This window comes from Bos indicus, chromosome 3 (assembly GCF_029378745.1).
Source record: "Bos indicus isolate NIAB-ARS_2022 breed Sahiwal x Tharparkar chromosome 3, NIAB-ARS_B.indTharparkar_mat_pri_1.0, whole genome shotgun sequence".
Lineage (NCBI taxonomy): Eukaryota > Metazoa > Chordata > Mammalia > Artiodactyla > Bovidae > Bos > Bos indicus.
The window spans coordinates 59,211,685-59,230,581 of NC_091762.1; the positions used below are offsets into that span (position 1 = coordinate 59,211,685).

An 18,897-nucleotide genomic window follows, 5' to 3' on the forward strand; every position below is an offset into this window, starting at 1 on the left:
AACATAATTTCTTTTCAAAATTGCTTAAACTTAAATAACCATTCACTTCTTAAGCAAATTCTCCTTATTGGTTTCTTCAAGGATTAAAAAAATTTTTTTTCAATAATTTTTTTCGTTTCTATGCTTCACTTTTCCATTGTTTGTCTACTTAAAATATTTATTAAGAAGTGCATTGGCCTTCTTCCTAATCTGGATCATAATAAAACCTGGCCATGGTAACCGAGATTTTAAGATGGTGCCCCCTACTTATGACTACAGGATCTAACTGAACTTAAAAATGAACATTCTGTAACTCCTGCAGTTGAAGTGGGGAGTCCTAACCACTGGACTGCCAAGGAATTCCCACAAGATACCTAATTTAATGATAGCTACAAAAACCTGGATATTTTTGGTGGCCATTATTTAGCCAACTATAGATACCTAATCTTATTAGTTTTTTGTTTATGCTTTCTGTATTTCTCTTTGTACAAATGATTAGATACATGTATGTTTTCTCATTTCCCATTCTTTCTTACATAAAAAGTGACATAGTATGAAAACTAAGATCCTGCATGCCAAAACAAACAAACAAATAGGTATCTTGAGATGGAGAGATTATCTGGGATTATCAAGGTAGGTCCTAAATGTAATCACAAGTATCCTTATAAGGGACGGGGAAAGGGAGATTTGACTACAGGCCGATGAGAAAACAATGTGATGAAAACAGAGGGAAGCAGAATCAGATGTTATATTGTTAGTTTTGAAAATGGAAGAAGGGTCCCTGAGTTGAGGAATGTAAGGAATATAGCTCTAGACCCTGGAAAAGACAAGGAAACACATTCTTCCCTAGAGCTTCCGCAGGAGTGTGCCTGCCAGCTGACACCTTGATTTTAGCTCCCTGAGACTCCTTTCAGACTTCTGGCCTCCAAATCTATCAGAGAATAAATTCATGTTGTTCTTAAACTTAAAAAAAAAAAAGAACATTCTACCCTAATCCCCTTTTCATCACAGCCTTTGCTGTTATCTTTTTAGAGAAGGAAAGAGAGGAAAAAGTTGATGGCGTATTTTCTAAGAAACTCCAACTAAAATTTGGAATTCATTCGTGAGCATTTTAGATAATGTATATTTTAACCTTTCAATGAATCAAATTATGTTGTTGAAATCTAAGTGTCCTGTGTAACATTTTATAAAAAAAAAAATGTGTTTCACGTTCCAAACATCCAGCTTAAAAGCAAATCTTTGAAACAACATTCTAAAAAGTGACAGGTTGTTTGTCTATATTTCCTGCTATAAATTGTGTCCTTGAATTTATCCCTGTTTGACTGTATTAAGTGAAATTTAATTCAATTTAGGCAACTCTAATGATGTTGTTGGATCATTTGAAATTGGTGGCTTCTTATCATGATGTGAATAAGATGACCTGCCAAAACTTGGCTGTGTGCTTTGGACCAGTATTATTAAGTCAGAGGCAAGAAACTTCCACCCATAACAACAGAGTCTTTACTGATTCCAAGGAACTTGCGACTGCTTTGGATTTTAAAAAGCATATTGAAGTTCTTCACTACTTACTTCAACTCTGGCCAGGTAAATGATTCAGTGGAATTATTTTTCTCTTACAATGATACCTCTACAATGGTAGAATTAGCTAATCATTAAATATGCCCATGTATGGTTGAAGAAAATCTTTTCTAGATTTTTCTTTTTAAAATAGTACGAATTGATAACCTGCCCTTTAGATTTCTCCATTTAAATGTTCTGCTTTTGCTGATACTGTTGTAGACATAGAGATCAATGTATACATTTTGGATTTGGTTAGCTCTGGGTTTGAATCCTGATTGTATCCCTTATTAGTCTGACCGTGGGCAACTTCATTAACATTTTAGAGTCTCAGTATCACCTTTTGTCATGTGGGTTAGTAATATGTTTATAGAATTGATAGGAAGATTAAATTTTAAAAAGTATGTGTATAAGGTGCTCAGCACAGCTCTTGGCACATAATAGGTACTCAGTAAATATTAATATTTTTACCGTTGTCATTTTTAGTTCAACTGATTTAAAGCAGAATTCATTTTTCTACTTAAATCAGTTCTTCCTGACATCTTTCATGTATTCGTGGTCATTCTTCAAATTATCTAGGCTTGAGTGGACAAGTCAGTTTTTCTTATCCTTCCCTTATTCAATAAGAAAAGGCTGACAATTATTTTCCTAACATATCTCTTAAGTATTTGCACAGCTAAAATGAATATTTATTTAATTAGATGTTTTATAAAGGATCCCTGTATTTAGGTTCTAAAATTTTCTTACCTGGTAGTAACTCCCACTTGCCTCCCCTATCCTGCATAGGACCAAGTGTGAAGGTACTTCAATGCTAAGGGTAGTACACAGTGTTAAAAGTGCCTGGGCCCTGGAGTCAGGCTTGGATTCAGATCCGACTGTGGCACTCACCAGCAGTGTGGACTCAGGCAAACTTTCTTAGGCCTCAGTTTGCTTCTGTATGAATAGTGCCTACCTTAGGGTTGTTGTGAAGATTGACATAAAGGATCTAAGGAAATGAACAGAGAGTTTAGCATAAAGTCAGTCCTCAGTAAATGTGCTTATTAGTCTTCCCTGGTGGCTCAGTGGTCAATCTGCCTGTAGTGCAGGAGATGTGGGTTTGATCCCTGGGTCGGGAAGTTCCCCTAGAGAAAGAAATGTCAACCTGCTCTAGTATTCTTATCTAGGAAATCCCATGGACAGAGGAGCCATGGGGTCACAAAAGAGTTGGACACAACTTAGCCACTCAACAAAAACAACTCTTTTGTTAATGTATATGAGAAGGATAGACTAAATAAAGTACAAAAGGCTGAGACTTCCCTGGTGAGTCAGCGGCTAGGAGTCCACCTGCCAATGCAGGGGACACGGGTTTGATCCTGGTTCGGGAAGATTTTACATGCCTCAGGGCGGCTAAGCCCATGCATCACAGCTACTCAGCCCATGCTCTAGAGCTCTCAAGCCACAGCTGCTGAAGCCTGCATACCCTAGAGCCCACGCTCTGAGACAAGAGAAGCCACCACAGTGAGAAATACCAAGCACCACAACTAGAGAGCAGCCCCTGCTCGCTGCAGCTGGAGAAAGCCCATGTGTGGCAACAAAGACCCAGCACAGCCAAAAAAAAATAAATACATATTTTTAAAAACACAAAGTATAAAGGATTGCTTGATTTAGTCTTTTTTTTTAAATTTAATTTTATTTAACTTTACAATATTGTATTGGTTCTGCCATATATCAAAATGTATCTGCCACAGGTATACATGTGTTCCCCATCCTGAACCCTCCTCCCTCCTCCCTCCCCATACCATCCCTCTGGGTCATCCCAGTGCACCAGCCCCAGGCATCCAGGTTCGTGCATCAAACCTGGACTGGCGACTTGTTTCATATATGATATTATACACATTTCAATGCCATTCTCCCAAATCATCCCACCCTCTCCCTCTCCCACATATGAAGTACCATTTCACGCCAGTCAGAATGGCTGCTATCCAAAAGTCTACAAGCCATAAATGCTGGAGAGGGTGTGGGGAAAAGGGAACCCTCTTACACTGTTGGTGGGAATGCAAACTAGTACAGCCACTATGGAGAACAGTGTGGAGATTCCTTAAAAAACTGGAAATAAAACTACCTTATGATCCAGCAATCCCACTGCTGAGCATACACTCTGAGGAAACCAGAACTGAAAGAGACACGTGTACCCCAATGTTCATCACAGCACTGTTTATAATAGCCAGGACATGGAAGCAACCTAGATGTCCATCAGCAGATGAATGGATAAGAAAGCTGTGGTACATATACACAATGGAGTATTACTCAGCCATTAAAAAGAATACATTTGAATCAGTTCTAATGAGGTGGATGAAACTGGAGCCTATTATACAGAGTGAAGTAAGCCAGAAAGAAAAACACCAATACAGTATATGAACACATATATATGGAATTTAGAAAGATGGTAACAATAACCCTGTATACGAGACAGTGAAAGACACACTGATGTATAGAACAGTCTTTTGATTTAGTCTTTTAAAAAACTAATTAATTTTAAAAAGTGAATTAAAAATTAAGCTAATAAAATTTTTAAATTTGGAAAGTTAATATTTTTGTTTTAAATACAGGCTTAAAAAATCATTTTCAAATTATATTTTAGCTGAGTTAGTATGTATTATTTATTAGTTAAAAGTGCTGAATGAAGATATTCTGATTAATTAGTCTGATTTCTACATTTGGTACCCAACATAAGGGATCACTTGGGTTCAGGTTTTAAATGTGTGTTTCCTAGCTTTTCCTGGAACTGTTTTAATTTTAATAAACATGAAAAATTGGGAAAGGAGCTATCTTATCATTCTAATCAAATGAAAGTTTTCTTGCCTGGAGCTATTAAGTTTATTACCAGTATCTGAGTTCTTTTGTCATTAATTCTGTATCAGAGGTTAATGTCATTCCATTATTTTGTAACAGTCATCTTAGTGTTAGATTTAGGAGCAAAAATTTATGTTGTATGTTATAGGAAAAAAAGGTTCAGATTTGAGACTCACTGTACAGTATTTCAATAACAACCTTTAGCAATTGTGTCTGAGTATATAGCACCTTATTCCAAAGGTTTGTGTGGTTGGATTGAAAAATAGCTGCCCCCTTGTCTATAACTTGTTATTTTTCTTCAGTTATAATACCTCAGACAAAGTATAGAACAGGGCAGAAAGTTGAGAGGAAATAGGAGTTAGTTTTGCCTACTAAATCACTTGCTTTTGGATTCAAGAAGAGGCACAAATCAAGTAGACATAGTGCACTTACTGAGCCTGAGAAAATTGATGGTGACGTAGAAAATGGGCCATGGTATATTACTTGCTGAATGACTGTCCTTGCTATGTGTATCCCATTTATTTTTCCTGTTGGTATTTACCCTACTCCAGAAATAAAAAGAATTGGTTCCACCTTTTCCTGCCTACCTTCCTTCTTTTTTACTTCCTTAACTTTTTGTTTTGTGTTATTTTTTTTTTAATTTTGGGCAGTATAATTTACTTTATATTAATAATTTGAATATAATTTACTTTGAGCTTTTCTTCTTGAAAAATCTTGTCTTCAAAGTGATCAGTTAGAACCCTGGTATACTGGCACTGAAAGTTAAAAGTCAGCCTGCCAGTGGCTTTTCAGATTCTTCTGGCAAAACCCTAAGTTCTTTGGAAGCAGCTTTGGGGCCAGATTGGCAGCAGGTGAGGGAGCAAAATGGAAATATATTTCCCTTTTGATCAAAACAGTCTTCTTTTCATCTTTTTTATGTACTGGGTTTTTAGAAGGTAGTTGCTTTTAAAAAACATCAGTTTGCTGTCTTAAGAATATTGAAAATTAATGATAGGCTACCCTTTCACTTTATGGATAGGAAAATAGCTTTAGAGAATATATAATTCTTAGACCAGCTGTTTGCTACATCACATTTTCTATGACAAATAGATTTGGGACTGGGCTTTTGTTTTTGGAAGAGCTATCAATTTTCCCTAATTCTTTTTTTTTGGCTGTGCAGCTTGTGGGATCTTAGTTCCCTGGCCAGAGATTGAACCTGAGCCCTTGGCAGGGAGAATACTGGAGTCCTAACTGCTAGACTGCCAGGGAATTGCTTCCCTCATTCTTTTTGGTTCATTTTTCTCACTAGACTAAGCTTCATGAGGTCAAGGACTACATTTTGCTTACCTCTACATTTCCAGGTTATAACAGAGTACTTGGCAACAACTAGCTACCCAATATATTCTATTAAGTAAAGTAATTATACCCAAGGTAATTATACTGTAGATAAAAAGCTAATAGAGTGGTGATTAAAAATATAAATCTATTGGTAGAAAATAAGAAAATTATGCTTCTTAGTAATTATCATTATATTTTGAGAATTTTTTAACCACTTTCTAGGCTGTATTTTCATCTTATTCTTTTGAAGGTAGGTAATCAGCAGTGCTAGGAAAACCAGAATTTTGGGGGGTAAAATTAACCATTTTATCTGCATATGTAATAGGAAACCCGTATCACCACCAGTAGTTTAAAAAGCTAGTAAAGTTGATTTTTTAGAAATTTTGGTCTAAAAGATATAAAATACTATTGTTGGTTTTTTGAAAGAAAGTGTTAGTCGCTCAGCCATGTCTGATTCTTTGCAACTCCATGGGCTGTAGCTCACCAGGCCCTCTGTCCATGGACTTCTCTAGGTAAGAATACTGGAGTGGGTTGCCAATCCCTTCTCCAGGGGATCTTCCCAATCCAGGTCTCCTGCATTGCAGGTGGATTCTCTGCTGTCTGAGCCACCAGAGATATAAAATATTATAAATTGGTTTCTTAAATGTTTTCTAAGAAAATGCAAAAATAATGTTTGAACAGGGACTTGGTTAAGCAACTTTAAGCATTTGGCAACAAAATAAATGTGGGTTTTTGCAGGTGAATGTCGGAAAATACAGATAAATTAAGACAAGGTCAACACAGAGTCAAAAATGTTTTACCCTGGTTGGATCACAAACCAGATGACCTCAAGGTTAGCCTAGTACTGTAATGGGTTGGCAAAAACAACAGGCGTGACACTTAAGCAATAAGAATAGGAACAGCACAGCAAATGAAGGGGAAAAAGCAAGGAGACTTAGTGAAGATAAGCATCTCCAGTAGAAGGATGAATAATTAAACAGTGAAAAAATTTAGGTATCCATTCTGCAATGGCATATGACACTCTCTATTAATACTGTTTTAAATATCAAGTTAAAGTAAATATCGCCATTCCTTTCATGGCTCAGCGGGTAAACAATCCACCTGCAATGCAAGAGACACAGAAGACACCCAGGTTCGATCCCTGGGTTGGGAAGATTCCCCAGGAGGAGGAAATGGCAACCCACTCCAGTATTCTTGCCTGGAAAATCCCATGGACAGAGGAGTCAGGTGGGCTCCAGTCCATGAGTTGCAAAGGGTTGGACACGACTGAGCAATTAACACACACATTCCTTTAAAGTAAATATCAGACCTTTTTTTTTGTAGAAAATTTTAGATCAAGAGCTTTTAGCTATTCATAGTGATATGTAATAGCCATCATAAAAATGCAGGTAAATAGAAATGTTTAAAACATACCTATATACAGTTATCAAGTATTTTAATAAAATCTAAGTTAAAAAAATCATTCAATCTCTGAAAATGTTATATAAATCACTGTACATCTGGAAAACTAGGACCATCTACATGTCTGTATTATTCTTTAATTATCTTATTTTATTCAGTAGGAAATGAATATGTTAGAGAGTGTAAAGTTGGTATGTTGTCACTGATTATATGTTCCCTTTATCTTAGTGAAGGGAAGTATATAAATGGAGAGGCACTTAATAATGGAGAATAAACAAGCAGAAATAGAAAGGCATCATGGACAATTTTTTAATAGCTGTGCCTCAACATTTAAATTCAGTCCATTCGACAGGTGTTTTGTTCAGTATACACAAAAGAGTAAGCTGTAAAGCCTTGATTTATTATGAAGTAATGTGTGTCTCCCTGCTAATCTGTGTGGCCAGTGCAATGCATACTATTAATAATAGAAGGAATTAGTCTAAGTATGAGGAATGTTATTTGAGATTGTTAGATTCCTAACCAGAATGGGAAAATAAAATATCTGTACTATTTTCAGGCAATAAATGAAGACTGTTATTAGCTAATGCTGTATAATCAAACTCAGGTAACAAGTGGACAAGTCTAGATTTCGTGCATTTTATCAAAGTGAAATTTGGCTGTTTAAAGTCAAGTAAATTATGACACTGCTGCTAGTAGAATTGCAAAAAACCCCACAAAGATTAGAACTTTAAGACTGAGCACTTTAGATGCCTTGGCCTCATTTAGATATTTGCAGATAAAGAAACTTTTGTTTTGTTTATACATGAACATGCCTTGCCTGCTTTTTGCTGTAGCTTTTAATTTAAAAGAAGCTACCAGCTTAGCCACTGTTTGAATTACAGCTAGATATTAATTAACTTGCACAGAAAGTTAATCAACTTGGAAATTTGATTTATTTTGGGATGTTGTGATGTAGCATGAATTAGCACCACTGAACATTCTACTGGCTTCTGTTCCTAATCTTGATTATGTCTGGTGATAGAAAAAATAGTTATGGAATGCTTTCTTTTGGTAGTGTGCATGTGTTTGTTGTAATGCATGTTTGTAGTTGATTGTTAAATAGCTTATCTTTAGCTCTGTGTTTTTAAATTGGATTAAGTTGGATTACTGTCACTAAAGCAAATCAATTGTTTGTTCCTAGTGCAACGTTTAACTATCAAAGAATCAGCAGACAATTTGTTCCCAGAGCAGAAGTCTTCTCTAAATTATTTGAGGCGGAAGAAAGAACGACCTTACTTGTTAAATTTGAGTGGTACTGAATCATCAGGAGTACTCAGGCCAAGGCAAACCAGACTAGAGAGTCCACTCAGTAATCGTTATGCAGGAGACTGGAGCAGCTGTGGAGAAAACTACTTTTTAAATACGAAAGAAAACTTAAATACTGTGGATTATGATGATGTCCCTTCCGAAGACAGAGAAAATGGAGAAAACTGTAGCAAAATATATGAGCCAGATATCACGATTGAACAGCCAACTCCTCTGTCCCAAGAGTGCACGTTTCAGACGTACTTAACAGTGCAGACAATGGAGTCTAGAGTGGACCGAAAAGTCAATCTCAAAGATCTACAAGAAAGTATTGATACTTTGATTGGAAATCTAGAGAGTGAACTCAACAAAAACAAGCTTAATATGAGTGTTTAAGGTTGAGAGTTTTTGCTTTTTAATAACGTCCTATGTTTCACATCCATCTTTCTCACTTTCTTGTATCTCTCACAGTGATGTTTTAAATTTTTTACTCTTGAAATCTTCAGTTATTTTCTAACAAGTTCATGTAATTCAAAAAACACCATTCATTACCATAGTTTTTACTTATTTCATTAGGAAGTTTTTCTTGAGGTAAAGATAACCTGGACTTCTTGTGGGTATTTTTTAAAATCTTGCCATTGCTATGGGTATAAGTTTAAAATGCACTTCTAAGATTCATATAAGTTATTAGCCCCTCAAGACTTTTGTACTTTATAGAAACTGCTTTTCTGAAACAGACATTCCTTCCAGTGGAAGGAATGCAGCTGCTCCGTGTGATTTGCAGTATGAATCCATGCACACTGCAACATCGTTCCATCACATTTCATTCACAATGCAAATGCTGCTGTAAGAAAACCTTTTTATAAATTTTTACTTTTTATAAAGTAAAATTATACAAATATTAATGTATTCTGTGTTAACATTCAGTAATTATTTAAACTTAAATAAGTATTTTTGTAACCCCCAATATATGTATATATTTATCAGTGCATATATGTATAGACATTAGAATGGGGGGAAGGATTGGCTGCAAAATCACGAGTATCTTTAAAGTATATGTCATGAGGCCAAAATCATTAGCTTAAAAATGTCTTTTTCAGGGAAAGAACATTTAAGTTAAAGGAGGAGTTGCATAGAAACACTTGACCCAAAACACTAGGAACATCTAAATAGAAAAAATAAGACTTTCATTTTTGACTTACAGAAAGTCACAGTATCCCCAGTGAGAAGTCATCCTTTAAATTGAAATCTAACATTTTAAAGGATTAAGTGCCAAGATTTCTGCACTGGTGACTTAAATTTAAAAATCTTTACCTATTTATGCATTTTTATCTTCTGCTTTTTAAAACAAAGTAATTATACTTAGAACATATTTATTTGTAATAATACATATATAACTTGGACTTTATAATTACCTTCATTTATTTCTAAAGAAATCTTGCCAGAATACTATGTTATTGATTTTTAAAAATTAACTTATTTTGACTAATTTTATCTACAAGATAGTCATTATAGCAATCACAACAGTGTTTGAAAATGTAAATTTAGAAGTCTTTTTTTTATTAAATTGGAATGTATTTTTTGTAAACTTTTATACCTACAGAATGTGTAATTTAAAATTATTAACAAAATTTGAACTACCAACTTAAAGATATAGCAGCCATTAAAAAAACTGACTTCTTGATGTTTTTTTAAATATTAAAGTATTTAACTTTCTATGCAATATACATTGGTAAATGGAATACCAAGTAATTTAATTTGAAAGTTTACTTGTTAAAAGTCAGATAAATAACTATTTTTATATGAAACTTTCATTTTTAAAGCTTTATATAATAATTCAGAAAAATGCCAAAAGAATATGTGACAGATATATATTATTGAGTAAATGGTCAAAAGAAATGTACCCTAAATATTTTGTAAGAAGATTGTCTCAGTCTTCTTCCTTTTGAGTGCTATATCACATACATTATATGAATTAGTATCAGAAATGTAAGAGCTTTATTAAAACCTTATAACCTCGGTGTCATGCTATTATGATGATGATTTTTAAGGATCATTTATTTCAAAGTCATTCTTTTTAAATGAACATGTTAAAGTATTGGACCATCATATATTATCCATAAATATATGGAATAACATTTTTTTTCCAAAATTGAGTTTTCCAGAATCTGCAATACTTTAAGGGCCAACATATTATTTTGGATGCTAATAATTTTAAAGTTAATCTCTGCCGTGTTAAGTATTAACGGAAAATACTAAACATTTGTTGCTTAAATCAGTCATAATAAACCTCTTCTGTTGACTGTGCTGTTCTAGAAGTACTCCATTAGGTATATACCTTTATTTAAAATGGCCTTTTCAAATCTTTTTTGAGTTTTTATACCTGCTTTTTATAGTCTCCTGGAATCTTCCCATACTGTTAGACAGCCAACTCTCATTCCCCTGCCAGCCCTAATGGTTTTTAGGATTGAAAACAAATTTAATTGTAGTGCATGTACCTGAACAAAGATTTTAAACAATTCAAGTAGATTGAAAATAAAAGTGCACCTCCCTGCATCCACATCAGTCTTACTTCTCAGAGGTAACAACCACTTTTTGTTCTTTAGGTAACTGCCTTTGTCACTCTAGGTTTGCTGCTGCTGTTTCTTGATTTGTCATTTAAGCGGTACCTGTTGACTGTCCGTTTTGAGTGATAAGCAATTTATTTCACTCTATTCCTCCTCCTCATTTATTTATTTATTTAAATTTTTGGTTTCTCTTTTGGTTGCTTCTATGACTTTAATAAATTATTCCTTGATCCATCAGTTTTAAATGGTATCTCTTGACCTCTTACCATTGTGGAAATGACCAACCCAGTACTTTCTTTCCTATTCATTACTGCCCTTTACCTCCCCAACTTCTGTAAGTTATACTGTCAGTTTACATAATCAATCATTAATAGATGTGTATTATTTGGAGAAACTATACTTTTGATTTTCCTTTAGTATTCTAAAAACTGCTAATCAGTAACAAGCAGTTGTGCTAGATTATGCAGAAATATTCATGGGTGATATTACCATGTGATTGAATCTCCAATCTTACAATCTTGAAGTCTGTATACTGATTTAAGCAGAATACAAACTAAAGGTCAAATGGATTATTTTATCTTACAGCCATCAGTTTCTCTAAATCAGGTATTATTTGTTTCATAATGGCTTTTGAAGATTTTAATGTTTCCTGGAGTAAGTAAGTACCTTTTTTCTTTCTTGGAGAGAAGAAAAATACTTTCTTTACTATTACACTTCCTATGTCATTAAATTACCAAATTCGTTCAAACTACTTTTAGCTTTCATCCTGGGATTCCTGAAGGGTATCATTACCTTTATTTTTCTTTGACAGAAGAAAAATATTTCTTTACTATAACCCAGGGATCATTTTAAGCTTCTTAATTGACTTTATCAAACTTGTGCTTAGCAATTTTTAGCTGTTTCCTGGGATATATTTTCTTTGCACTCCTATGTGCTACTTTTTTTGTTTTGTATTCTTAATTTCATTTTTTCCTTTTTGATTTGTTTGCTGAAATATATTTATAAGTAGCCCTCTACCCCACCACTTCCCAGAATCAGGCACATGGGAGATGAACTTTGAGTCCTTGCATGTCTGACGAGGTCTTTATTTATTTTCCATACTTCACTTCGATTGGACTTGTCCTATTTCCAAACTCATTTTCCTTAGAACTTTGAAGACATTTCCCTATTATCTTCTAGCATCCAGCTTTGCAGTAATCCAGGTAAGAATAATGGTGGTTCAGACCAGCAAGGAGACAATAAGGCGGTGAGGAGTGATTGTATTTTCAATACTTTTTGAAGTAGGAGCCAAAGAAATCTGCCGGTGGACTGTGAGCGAAAGGAGTAAGTCCTGAGCAACTGAAGGATGGAGTTGCTATCAGATAAGATTGACATGACTCCACTGTGTTTTTTAAATGAGTTCCTTGTAGTGGATGCTGCTGTTATAAATACAGTGGTTTTGGAAATGCTTTATAAATTCCTTATTAACTCTTCAGTACTAATGCTTCTGTACCTGGTGATGGTGCCCATGAGTCACTGTAAAAATAAGAATGCAAGAAAGCAAAGTCCCACATTGTAATTGTCTTTGGAAATTTTCAGATTGCGTAGCTTTATATCAAGGACCCTAAAGAAACAGGCTTGGGAGTGATATGGTTCCTGGAAAGAATTTAACTCCAGACCAAAGAATGATTTTGAGGCTTAGGATTTTATAATTTAAGAACATCAAATTTTAGCTACTTGGACAGTGATAAAGTTGTTTTATGTTTAAGTCCTAATTTGAGTCTCACTGACCTGAGGAATTTGGTACTAAGAGGAATGTTCTTTTCTCTTTTCCCTGCCCCATGTTTGCTTTGAATTCAGTAAGGCTCAGATATGATAAACGTCCCTGACAGAAGCGTCAGACTGTGCCCCAGCTTCCAGGAGACAGAGAGCAGTTAGCCAGCATTGTTTCTCTGAAACTTACATGAAGGTAAATTCTATGAAAATAAAAAAGGGATGTAAATGCTGAGCAGCCTGAGCAACAGTTCCCTAGACTTCATCTCGCCCTGTTGCCCCAAACTTGGAATCATTCTCTTGGCCCTTAAACACAACCTATCAGCAGTTCTATGCACTGAAGTTTGTCACTACCAACACTGTCGTCCAAGCCACCAGCATCTCTGTCTCTTCCTAGTTCACCTCTTTACTCTACACTCTGCACTCTCCACACCCACAATCCATTCCAACTGCAGAAGCTAAAGTAAACTTTAGAAAGGATAGCCACACCCTCTCCTGGGCCTTTTCCCATGGTCCCTGTGCTCCAGCAACACGGAGGACCTCAGTCCTGTAAGGATCTTAGGACTTGCCATTCCCAGTGTCTAGAAAGCTCTTCACCCAGATCTTACTTGGGTGCCTTTTTTAAATCATCTCACATCTCTGCTTAAATGTCAACCTAATTCTTTGGAAGGAATGATGCTAAAGCTGAAACTCCAGTACTTTGGCCACCTCATGCGAAGAGTTGACTCATTGGAAAAGACTCTGATGCTGGGAGGGATTGGGGGCAGGAGGAGAAGAGGACGACAGAGGATGAGATGGCTGGATGGCATCACTGACTCGATGGACGTGAGTCTGAGTGAACTCCGGGAGTTGGTGATGGACAGGGAGGCCTGGCGTGCTGTGATTCATGGGGTCGCAAAGAGTTAGACACGACTGAGTGAATGAACTGAACTGAACTGAATCAGTAACTGCTTTGAGAATGGGGGAGGAAGAAGACAGAAATTTCTATTTCTTGTAACAAGCCCCAAATAGTTATGCTACTATATGATTAAACTACAAGTATTTATAACTTTGGAAAATGTTTCCTGCCTTACTTTCATCAAGACGTTTATCAGTATCTGAAATTACCTTGTGTATTTGATCATTATCTGTGCCCACCCTTCTTGAATGTAATTTCCATGGCAACAGGGACCTTGTGTATCTAGTTCTTTGCCATAGGCCTAGGACTTATAACATTGAAGATGTTCAGTTAATTATTAATAAATGAATGAATAAAAAGGGATTCTTAGAGAACGCTTATCTTTTGTCAGGAAAAGACTAAGCACTATGAGGTGCAATGTGTATATAACTTTTCAAATATTCACTCCTGATCAATAAATCATTTGTGGTTAAGAAAATAATGTTCCGTTTATTTTTTCAATGATTTTTGTTTCTTTTGGAACTAGAATGACATTGGTAAAATTTATTGACTTAAAAAATAAGGGGGTTGGTAATTTTAGGTAATTTTGTGCTGCAGAGTTCAGTGGAAACAATTATTTAAATGATATGTGTGTGAAATCTCACCATAAGAAAGAAAGATTTCTAAGAAAGCTTTTGTTAAAATGAATCATTTATTTCTTTACAGAAATTGTGATGAAAAATATCCTGTTAATTTTCGTGCACTTTTTAGTAGAACTGTAAAAACTTACTTTTCAAATTATTAGAAAATATTTTCATAAAGTTAAATGAACACTATAAACAATTCCTTTTTTAAAAAAAATTAGAAAAACAGAGACCACTTTAGGGTGAGGAACTACATTTAGTGTTTTCATTTTTCTCAAACGAGTGTTTGTTTTAAGTAAGTGAGAAAAACACCTAAATATTGCCCTTGAATTGGGTTAACTTAATCCTTATTTGTTTGATAAGGCCTTTGGCATGCTTTTAAGTCAGTTGAGTTAATCTTTCTTTTTTGGCTTAATGGATGTATTATGTAGTGAAAACTTGGTATTGGCCTCAGTATTCTACATACTTCTTTGACTGGAAATTTTACTCTTCAAAATAAACTCTTCCAAGGAGAGTTTAAAATTCCAGCTTTAGACAAGTACAATGGATATTAAATTAAGAAATGGGAAAGTCATCAAAGTGATGAGCCTGCAGCTTGCATTTTTTCCCAGCCACAGATACTGAACAGTGAGTGAACCCCTTGTTCCTGACCTTTGTTCAGGAAAATGGATCTATTTGTGTCTCTTCTTGACTGACTCCCAAACCCCATTCCTCCCCTCCATCCCCACCCCACGCCCTTCCCGCCAGTGTAAGTACACATTTTAACCTAAGAGCAACTCTGAAACATTAGATTAGTGAAAACAACTTGTCTAAACCTGGGAGATGAAAATTGTCAGAGCATAAAGTGCCGTCTGTCCTAGGTTATGAGTCTATGTTTGATCTGTACATAATCTCAAAACTCACCTGTAAAGTCAACCAATCTATACATAAAAGAAGCCCAGTTAATATCTCTATCCATCAACATTTTATTATAAATACTTAAAAGCATAAAGAAAAGCTGAATATCATATAGTGAACATTCACATATTTACCATCTAGCTTCTATCATTTTTAAGCATTTTGCTGTATTTGCTTGATCATGTACCTATGTATCCACTCTTTTTTGCCTTAATTCTTGGTACATTTTAAAGTAAGTTGCAGACTTCCAGTACATGTCACAATATGTCATTTTGGACACCACAAAAATTGAGTTGGAGATAAATTTTGTGTGACTATAATTAACTTCTAAGAATCATATGTGAATTCACCATAAATCCTAGGTTTTATCATTATTAGAAAAATCCATTGCTATGAAAATCCTCTGAAAAATGCATATTTTGGGTATCTTGTGTTCCTTTCCATGTTACTTTTAGCTCTCCCAGACCCCTATCATACAGACAACCTTTACAATTTCTGCCATATTCAAGTACCATGTGTAATATTATTTTCTTATTTTCTCTAAACATTTTTCTATTAAATTTATTATTTATTTTATAATTTTATTATAAAATAAAATTAAAATTTATTATTTTTATAAACTTCATATTGTTACCATAAAAGGAAAACCAGTGATCATTTGTCATAAATAAGTTAACTTCATTTTTTTTTTTCAACACACTAAAACAGATTCATAATGTACACCTTGGCATACATACCACACTTGGGGAAATACTGAATGACAGTCCCTGTTCTTTCCAATTTTCCTACCAGAAATACTGGGACACAAGCAAAGTCAGAGCTGCACTGAAAGTTGGACACATAGATAACACCAGGGAGGGACAAAAACATCACATCCAGATTTGCACAAGTCTCATTTGATGATGGAGACAGCCAAAGGGTTTCCTAGCAGCGCTAGGAAGGGTCTGTCAGCAGCCTGTCTGAGATATGCCCTGGGTGGGGTCCATTATTCATGAGCCCCATGCTGCCAACTCCAGTGGCCCTGCAGGCCCCACACTGGCAGGAACAGAACCAAAGTCAATCTTTGCAGCTGGGGTTCCTACTTTAGGGTCTTCTCAGGGCTGTGGCCCTGACCACAACCACAGTTTTCATTTTGTTTCCTCTTTTAGCCCTCTCCTGCCAGCCCCTCTTCTCCGCAACTATGTCTGTGCTAGCATGTGTTGTAGGAGACCGACACCACGCCCATCTTTCCCTCCTGAAATTAGAGCCTATTATTGGAGAAGGCAATGGCATCCCACTCCAGTACTCTTGCCTGGAAAATACATGGATGGAGGAGCCTGGTAGGCTGCAGTCATGGGGTCACTAGGAGTCGGACACGACTGAGCGACTTCACTTTAACTTTTCTCTTCCATGTGTTGGAGAAGGAAATGGCAACCCACTCCAGTACTCTTGCCTGGAGAATCCCAGGGACGGGGGAGCCTGGTGGGCTGCCGTCTATGGGGTCGCACAGAGTCAGACACGACTGAAGCGACTTAGCAGCAGCAGCAGCATAGGAACCAGACACATGGAGATAAAAATAGCAGGTAAGGTAAGCTGGAGGACTTCCCTGGTGGTCCAGTGGTTAAGTATCTGCCTGCCAACGCAGGGATCACAAGCTCAATCCCTGGTCTGGGAAGATTTAATATGCTGCAGGGCAACTGAGCCCGTGCGCTACAACTACTGTGCTCTGCAACAAGGGAAGCCACTGCACCTCAGCAAGAGAAAGCTCACGCAGAGCAACAAAGACCCAACACCATTAAAAATAACGTTTTAAAATTTTTAATGTATACACACACAAACACACACACGCATATATATTAGTAAGCTAGAGAATGTGACTTTGGTCTGCGGTGAACTGGGCTTCTTTCTACATCCCTGTGATCTGATTGCCTCAGCCAGTCACTGGCAGCGTTGGTAAAAAACAAGCCTCTCCTGGCAGAGGTGGAAGCTGTCAGAGATACAAAAACATATGCATATTACCTACTACCGACAGGCTGGCTGTGCTGTGAGGAAACAGAGAAGGCACCCAGCCAAGCAGGCTCATGTCCTGCTCAATCCCACTCAGATGAGTCTGTCTTCTTGTGACTTGAACTGTAAATTAGGGGCAGAGAGAAGCTGAAGCGTTCCTCCTGTGCCCTGTTCCCTTGAGAGGTGGGGGAAGTTCCCTCCCTTTCATAGAAACAGGAGAAGAACAGGATGTTATCGCCCAACAATTACCTCCTATTGCTTCCTCCTCTAGTGACCAAATGTCACAGGATGAACTTGGGCACCCTTCATCAAATGCAGCAGGAAATAGAAATGCTGAATGGCACGTTGGCAGCCAACAACAAAATGCAAAGGTTTCCAAGTATGCAAAGGAAATCACTGTCATTCGGCACCCTGGTTAATCTGCACAGTGACCAAAACTGGGCATATTCTCGCCTCTCTTGATCAGTCCTTTTCTCCTCAAGCCTCTCAGGCCATGTGCCAGATCTGGTGCCTCAAGCTTCAGGGGCCCAACCAGTCTTGCCCTCCCCTCCCATGCCCAGCACAATCTGCCTCCTTCTCCTCTGCCTCCAGGGAAAACTCACCTGTTTGACCCTCCAGTGTCACCGGAAAGTGTGCAGTCCCCTCTTCTGATTAAAATGCTATGGTGTTGATGGCAGGGTTATCTGTACTTTATTTTAAAATGAGAGCGTCTATTTTAAAATTAAGCCTCTTTTAAAGAATATGCAAAGAAAATATCAAGGGAACTCGATGAGTTTCTCTCGGTTCTTTCTGTTGACTGTGGGCTCCCTTGATGCTGCTGCTACCCTGCAAGGTCACATTCACTTCTGGGAGATTGTAAGCCATTGTATGAGCCATCTCCACTTCCCAAATCTATTTACATCCTTAGCCACTGCGGAACAGTACTTAAGTTATCATCAGCTCTGTTCTTCATGCACTTACACAAGGCCCAAGTCATAAAGGGGCTGAGCTTCTAGCAAATCACTTAATGGAAATTTTATGAAAGCCAGAATTGCATGTGTAAATTAATTGCATATGAAAAGCCTAGGCTAGCCAAAACAATACTGGAGAACCAATACTACCTGATTTTAAGGTGACTTATAAAGTGATACTAATTTAGACAGTACGGTATTGGCACCAGGATAGACAAAACATCCATGAAACATAATAGAGGGTTCAGAAAAAGATTCATATGTATATGGACAACTGATTTTTGACAAAGGCAATCCAGGGTAGAAAGAATAGTTTTTTTCAACAAATGTTGCTGGAACAATAGGATATTCATTTGGAGAAAAACCTTCATTAAATATCTTATACCATACAAAAATTAACTAGAAATGCATCATAGATCTAAATGTAAAGCATAAAAGTACAAAACTTCCAGGAAAAAAAACCCCTGGGTTATGCAAAAATTTCTCAGGTCACCAAAAATGTGATCCATAAAAAAACAAATTGCTTAACTGAAGTTCATCAAAATTAAAAGCTTCTGCCCTTTGAAAAACATTGTTAAGAGAATAATAAGATAATCCAGAGTGGGACTAAATGTTTGTATATATCTGATAAAGGACTCGTATCCAGAAAACTCACAAATCTGAATAGTAAACAAACAACAAAACCTCCAAAATAATGAGTAAAATATGTAAACAAACACATATTTTCATGGAAGAAGATATGTGGATAGAAAATAAGTGCAACAGTGACTCATTAGGGGAATGCAAATTAAAACTACAGTAAGATACTACTACATCCTAATTAGAATGGCTAATTTTAAAAGACTGACCCTGGT

At 36.3% G+C, this 18,897-nt stretch overlaps 2 protein-coding genes across 6 annotated transcripts in view; one reads left to right on the plus strand and one right to left on the minus strand.

The window, feature by feature from the left end:
• Positions 1-11,174, plus strand: part of SYDE2 (synapse defective Rho GTPase homolog 2) — a 40,333-nt gene extending 29,159 nt beyond the window's left edge. Inside the window, exons 6-8 of one of the 4 annotated variants that reach the window (XM_019957173.2) lie at positions 1,332-1,563; positions 7,643-7,690; positions 8,267-8,402. In XM_019957173.2, the coding sequence (XP_019812732.2) occupies positions 1,332-1,563; positions 7,643-7,653 (243 nt within the window). In that variant the 3' untranslated portion in view covers positions 7,654-7,690; positions 8,267-8,402. Of the gene's footprint in view, positions 1-523; positions 613-1,331; positions 1,564-7,642; positions 7,691-8,266 lie in introns of those variants that run through there. The other 3 variants (XR_011565825.1, XM_019957172.2, XM_019957174.2) reach the window with 3 other exon arrangements.
• A 147-nt stretch (positions 11,175-11,321) lies between these two features.
• DNAI3 (dynein axonemal intermediate chain 3) overlaps positions 11,322-18,897 on the minus strand; it is a 120,689-nt gene continuing 113,113 nt past the window's right edge. Inside the window, exon 23 of one of the 2 annotated variants that reach the window (XM_070786196.1) lies at positions 11,322-12,452. In XM_070786196.1, the coding sequence (XP_070642297.1) occupies positions 12,450-12,452 (3 nt within the window). In that variant the 3' untranslated portion in view covers positions 11,322-12,449. Of the gene's footprint in view, positions 12,453-16,958; positions 17,074-18,897 lie in introns of those variants that run through there. The other variant, XM_070786193.1, reaches the window with a different exon arrangement.